Source organism: Eurypyga helias, unplaced genomic scaffold (assembly GCF_000690775.1).
Source record: "Eurypyga helias isolate BGI_N326 unplaced genomic scaffold, ASM69077v1 scaffold27242, whole genome shotgun sequence".
Classification (NCBI taxonomy): Eukaryota; Metazoa; Chordata; class Aves; order Eurypygiformes; family Eurypygidae; genus Eurypyga; species Eurypyga helias.
This window is the reverse complement of record NW_010238287.1, coordinates 5091-11796: the sequence shown is the minus strand read 5'-3', so window position 1 is coordinate 11796 and position 6706 is coordinate 5091. Positions and strand designations below refer to the sequence as shown.

The 6706-nt window shown below is 41.2% G+C and overlaps 1 protein-coding gene across 1 annotated transcript; it reads right to left on the bottom strand.

The window, feature by feature from the left end:
* Window positions 1-227: 227 nt before the first annotated feature.
* Window positions 228-6485, bottom strand: LOC104506750 (G1/S-specific cyclin-D1). The gene is made up of 2 exons (XM_010147805.1): window positions 6338-6485; window positions 228-868 (listed from the first exon to the last, which is right to left on the bottom strand). The coding sequence occupies exons 1-2, from the start codon at window positions 6455-6457 to the stop codon at window positions 713-715; spliced, it is 276 nt and encodes a 91-aa protein (XP_010146107.1). The 5' UTR covers window positions 6458-6485; the 3' UTR covers window positions 228-712.
* Between the last annotated feature and the right edge of the window lie 221 nt (window positions 6486-6706).

The window sequence follows — 6706 nt, the reverse complement described above, 5'->3', positions numbered from 1 at the left end:
CCTTAGGCACAGGCAATCCACAGGCACAGAAAAAGATTAACATATAATAATGCTGCATACTAACATACACTAACTTATGGGTTACGTTAACCATTTATAAGGTGAAGAGGATAAAAAAAAACCTAAGGAAATAAAATAAACATTTACAGATGAATTATAAAGTGACTAAATGCATAAGCAAGCAAGATACAGAAAAGCCTAGAACTGCGTTAAAGCTATGCTTTTTAAAGAAGAAAAGAATATTTCATTTACTATCTAAAAAAATAAAAACCCTCTTCTACTTTAAAAATGGTTGGTTGGTTGGTTTTATATGCAAGAAATCAAATCTAATACCTCCCCTGGAGACATTTTGTGTGTTAATGCCTATTTTTACAACATACAGACAAGAACACTTTATATAAAAACTAGTTGATTATTATTGTATAAAATCCTCTATTTTTTGTAGCACAAACCCCTGGGGGTAATGCAAATACTATTTTTTTCTTTTTGTAAGACAGTTTTTGGGCTATTTTTCGTTTATTTTTTCGTTTGAAGTCACAGATGGAAGGGAGACAGAGCAAGAAAAAATATAACAAGACTGGTTTTCCCTTCTGGTATAAAAATGTCCTGGAGAAAAGGGTTTCTGGGGGGGAGATCCTGATGCCGATTCCTTCTCAGATGCCCTTTCTTTGTCTGCTTTTTTCGCCAAGCAAACCCGTTGTAAGAAGTCCTCTTAAATGTTCACATCTCGCACATCAGTAGGTGTGCAGGAAAGGTCTGCTTCATCTTCTACAGTCTTTGTTTCTGAAGATACGTTGTGCTGCTGTGCCTGACGTAGACTGGATTCAAGGAGGGATTCGATCTGTTCTTGGCAGGCTCGTAAACAATCCTAGAGAAGATTAAATGGAAGGAGAAAAGACCCAGGGTCCTTTAGAAAAACAGGAAGATCACAGACCAAATACCATTTCTTGAAAAAGCAAGAAAAACAGACTCAAGTTGTTTGGGAGGGCAGGCGGACTGAAAGGAATGTGGGAAACACTGAAAGGATTCGACAAGCCACCCCACCTTCTGCAGGATGCTAGCCAGGATCCAGCCTTCAGCCACCAACTCTTACCACCTTCTACTTAATGGCCTAGGTGAGCATCTCCGTGCATGGTCCTCTGGACAAACCATGAGTGCCCTTCTGTTGTCCGTCTCAGCCCGCGGGTCTGCAGCCGAGCACGATGAGCGCTCCACTACAGCGACACGGGTAGTAACTAACCCGGGCAGCACCCTGACACAGTAAGATGTAGCTTCCACTACTATTTTTCTAACACTTCAGCAGTTCTGCAAAAGTCCATTCATGCTACCTTTTAACTCACTGTCCTTTAAACCTTTTGAAAAATAGCAACAGTCTGGACAGCGGCGTGAATGACAAGGATCCCAGTTGCAAAGAGATGAAACTGGGCTGGAGTCAGAGTTGGTCCAGGTATCACTGATGCTGTAATGATTTCTACTTTTACCCCACAAACACTTTGGCAGTACAGTCTACTAGCAGTGGTGGTCATAAACAGTGATTTTCCCACACTGAGTTCCAGTATTACCAACTTAGTTCTTAGCTAGACGTGCCATATATATATATAGAGAGAGATATACGTGCCCAAAATTGCCTGCCAACGGCTGCTGTGTCCAGCAGTGGGCAGCTCAAGTTAGCTAACTCATTTCTAACTCGGGCAGCATCTCAACAGAAAAATACATTGGACTGTATGACCCCAAAATGGAGAGATCTTTCAGAAGCACCACTAAGCATCTTCGTAACGGTGCATTCGTGTTAAACTGCTGCCAAGCTCTCAGTCTGCTGCCACGTTCCTCTTGAAATCTCAGGGTGAGACTTTCCCTTGCTTCAAAACATGTGCACGATCCTCCTGAGCGTTCAGGAGGGTGCGAGGGCCTTGCCGCTTACAGAGACTGGAGTGAATTAAAAGCATAAAGCACCCACGTGTCTCCTGTGGGGAAAGGTTACTTCCCCCAGACATTAAGCCATACCGTGAGTGGATACATCCAATTCTGCTTATCAATCCACAGCAGTTACGACTGGAGACGGCCCGTTAGCTCAACCTGTTCAGCTTGCTGCAGGTTACGGTCGTGTTCTTCAGAGCCGTTGCGACAACACAAACGGTGCCTTTAGCAGGCAAAACAATCACACTGCGTTTTGCCAAAATTCCTCCAGCACTGTTTACTCCTATCTTTATAACAAACATGGTAAGCTTTTCCCCAACACATTTAACTCTGTGTATTAAGGACTTTGAAGTTTCCTTTCAGTACTGCCTTTTCTGATTTAACCTATGACATGTGTTAGCCCTTGCGGTGAACCCAGTCTTCCATGATAAATTGCCGTCAAAAGTGTTAGGATGTGCATGACTGAGAATGAATGTTGTTTTCCTGAGAGGGTGACCTGCCTGCTGTTTTCTTTATTTCCCAGTTTCAATTCTTCCTTCATTCAGAGGCTTCTTGTGTGATCTACCAGCTTTTCACTGATTCCACTACCACAAGAATCTCCTCTGCCACCAATAAGGGCACATGGCATTTGGGGTAAAATAAGATTAGAAACCCAAGCAAACAATTCTCTGCAAGTCCTTTCTGAGAGAGAGGGAGGTTAATCCTACCTCTAAGCAGATCAGGCCATCAGTTACAGCTCACTGAAAACACATAACCTATGACCTTTTCTGGTTTAAACCCTAGTGTAATATTTCCTCTTGACAGAGACACACAGTGTTTTAAATGACAAAAAGAAACGCCTCATATCCTGAAGTCATCATGCCTTTGGCTCCTACCTACCTCTGGCCTTCACAGTAAGATCTCTGTGAAGTCCTTCCACCCCTTCTCAAGATACGACGGATCAATCCTGACTGTAAGGCTTCTTTCTGCTTGCACATCCTGTACCATGTAACTCAGGCACGCTTGGAATTAGATGTATTACAATGTAGTACATGAATACAGGTTAAGGTATTTTCGCTTTTACAAATCCAGGCACTTTTGAGGGTAATTCTGCTGTAACAGGGTAGCATGTTCAGTGTTACAAACTGAAAGCCAATTTATTTTCTGAGCAAAATGAACCCTGTTGGCCTGCCTTTTTTTTTTTTTTTGGGTGTGTGTGTGTGTGTGTGTGTGTAATTTCATAGTTTCTGTTGGGGTTTTGTGTTGGGGTTTTATTTGTTTTTATCCTACTATTTGCATATAGCACGTTTGAGCTCTGAAAACTAAAACCATTCAAAGGAACTTCGGTAAATACCTATTCTTCTCCCTCTGGAGTCCAGTCATGAATAATTGCATAGGACTCTAATTTAAAGGTAATTTTCAACCACAGAATTTCTTTTTCCTGTGAGATTCTTAGATTACAGCATGTTGTAACTATTTTTTAAAACATAATCTTTACAATTTATTATGAACAGATTATGTCTTAAGCTGCAGCTGAATGAGCAATATTTTTTTAAAGTTTTAGGCATTTCTGTTCAAATCACTTCTTATCCAGATGACTTAGAGGAATAGTTTGTCTACAGGAATGTATTAGAGCTAGCAAAAATAAGTGCAAAATATAACATTCACTGTGAACAACCGCACCAAAGCTTTTTCATTCTCAGTACTTCTCGACATTGAAAAGCAAACACAAAACTTGTGCATTACTCTGGTAACTTCTCCCAACAACTTTTCTGCTTCACTACCCAAATTTTCAATGCCCACAGTTTGTTCAAGGTCATAAACCCTTCCTGGATTAATTAAGCTCCTCAGTGGAAAAAAAAACCAAAAAAAAAACCCCGACTTGCTAGCTTAACTGATGTGGTCAAATACCTTTAACACACACAGTGGACATGATCAGACTCCAGGGTCAGATACTAAAGGAAGGAAACAACAACAAAAAAGAAACTGCTTGGAAATCCTTTGTTACTGCCTGACCCATTCTGGGTAACAAGCACGTGTTTGAAGGTGCCTCTGAGTAGGGGCAGGCAGGAGACAAATTCCAATGTACTAACAGACAGCATGGAAACCCAATCTAATCTAGTAGCAAATTTCTGGCCTGGAAATGAATGTCAGGTAAAATTCAACCTGTTTGGATGATGGGGTCAAGAACAGAATGACGGAAGACAGCCCAAGACTTCTAATTGTGATTATCTGACTTCTAATTACCCCTGATCAAAGGCAAAATGGGAAATTGGACTCCTACCAACGTAAACATGAACCATAAAGGAATTCCAATCAGGTGATATTCATTTTACTTTAGATTCAGCTTTCTTTGAGACTAAAGGTAAAAAAGTGTAATTACATAACCTGAAATCCAGCAGACCAGCTGCTCTAGCTAATAGATAATCAGGGAGAATGTTACCCATGCTATAATGCATGCTCTTAATATTTCAAGACCATCCAGTACAAAGCGTATTCATTTGTGTGGTCTGACGAGGGGAACAGTCAACTGTGGCGTAACAAACTTCACACACATGCTAGTGAAATAAGGTAACAGGAATAGCACGTGGTACCATGAATGACACCGGCACATCCTACAGGAGACTCTATGCAGGGGCATCGTGCTATGTTGCTATGCATGAAACCAAGCAGTTTTCTCTACTCAAAGCAATGGTAGTGAAAAATGATGTTCCCTTATTCCACTGCGAACACAACAGTATACATGCACATAGGTGTCATTTTCTGATGCTTATTTTCTGCAGCAACCTATACAACAACCTTACTTGTAACTCCAGCTGCTCTAACATACGAATCTATTCAGCAGTGAAAGCTGGAGGGGAGTTACTTTTAAAACTCTTAACTTGGTGAGTTCAGGTCATACAGACTGTGGACTTGCAATGACTCTGGACAATAAGAAAGAAATAAGCAAGGATTCTCCTTCTTGCTAAAACCACCTTTCTTTTACAAGAACTTTGGCATGAACTGAGTCAAGTCACATCAGGACGTGCTGTTGTTCTCTAAGATGTGAGAGAATCTACTTCAATGCTTTGTATCAAGAACGATTAAGTAATGGTTTTGTTTGAATCAGATACTGTCAGAGCATATAGCGAGCCTAGTATTTCTTCTCAGTACCTGCTTCAAATATATCACACTGGATAGTGTCCAGCCACATCTACATTACTCACAAACTGACTAAAAGCATTACAAGTACATACCAAACTGAGCAGCATTTTGTTTCAGCATTTAAAGTTCTTGCAGTATTTAACATTTCCGTATTACTTTAGCTGCAGTAACATACATGGCAAAAATAACAATGCCTCAGTACTGAGCACGTTAAGGTGATCAGATAATAGTAAGCTGAGACACTGTATTTGTCAGCAATTGTTTCATGTAGTCTATCGAAAAGTGAGCATTCTTTTGTGAATAATTAATTATGATGCATTCATCTTGCCAGAAATCACTTAATCCTGTCAACAAAGTCCAGTTACACAAACCTAGTTTTGCAGTGTCTGGACTAATAATGTGCTTAAATTATTAACATGTAAAATAATTTAACAGCATCTCAAAGATTCTGCCACTAACCACAGAGTTGTCTTTATTCGACTCATTGTCCGGCCCTTGGAGACCTCACAAGAACCTTTTTAAAGCATCTATTTATTGGTCTTCCACATTGTTACAAAACAAAGCTCAACTCTGCCCCAACTTCACACACCATTATGACATGGATCATTGACTTTAGGTCTTCCTTGTAGGCTCCCTTCCTGGCCCATTCACTCATGAAAGTTTTATTGCTCGCTAGTTACTGATGTGCATCTCCTGGAAGCTGCAGGGCAAAATGAGAGTCCTGTGAGGACCATCTACCTTGTCAGAAAGTCGTGGGACAAGCATTTGTTCCAAAAAGGAATTCAATACCAGCTACTGTGCAGGTCTAACACGTAATAAACCAAATTAGATCATTAGAACTCTTTTAAGAAGGCCTTTTTCACACCACTTGGCACAATAAAAGGCCTCAAGAATGGCCAAAGATAAGGTCAGAGATACCACAGGGACTCGGTAACTATTTCCTCATCTTATTTTCAAAGTTTTGTTGTACATAGACTCCTGGTTGAATTACCTACAACCAAACACAGCGTCTGCAACATCCTAAATCCACGCAGTTCCTTTTGTCAGATACACCTCTCCTACTAACGCTAGAGCTGGACGTGGCACTCCGGTCAGTCAGCTGCAGCAGCAGCATCACTGCTTATTAATGGATAGAACAACAACTGAATAGCGAGGACGGACACGAGAGAACACATTCAAAAACCCCATTCTGAGGTTTGACCTGTAGCAAGATTGACTGTCAGGTTAGCTACTAGGCAGTAGGCAGGCATTCATTTTTAAACTCTAAGGCAGGAGATCAACCGAGAGTGTCACTTACCGGATCACATTTGATAACTTGTGATAGGAAATGTGTGAGGCATTGATAGGAGAGGAAAGTGTTAGTGTTCCCCAGATGCAGGCCTTGCACAGCTGCTACCACACTGCCAGCTGCAATCATGGAAGGTGGGTTTGAAATAAATTTAATATCTGTATGAAGAAAGAAGAGAAAAAAAAAAAAAAAAGGCTGAAACGATTGCTTTAGGAGAAGCCTGCCCACACACACACTCCCTTCTACCAGCACGGCTTCAGCTGCCCCGCATCCAAATGGGAAAACGGCGAGCAGAAGGGTGCCTCCTGCCCTGAACTGCTGCTGGCCCAAACCCGTGAACACTTACCCACATGAGCAACTGCACTCGAGTGAGTAGCC

Bases quoted from the DNA above. Each gene is read 5' to 3' on its own strand.
- LOC104506750 (XM_010147805.1), bottom strand. From the start codon at position 6,457: ATGATTGCAGCTGGCAGTGTGGTAGCAGCTGTGCAAGGCCTGCATCTG. The intron at 869-6,337 runs GTAAGTGACACT...AATCTTCTCTAG, and splicing joins AAGTTATCAAATGTGATCCG to GATTGTTTACGAGCCTGCCA.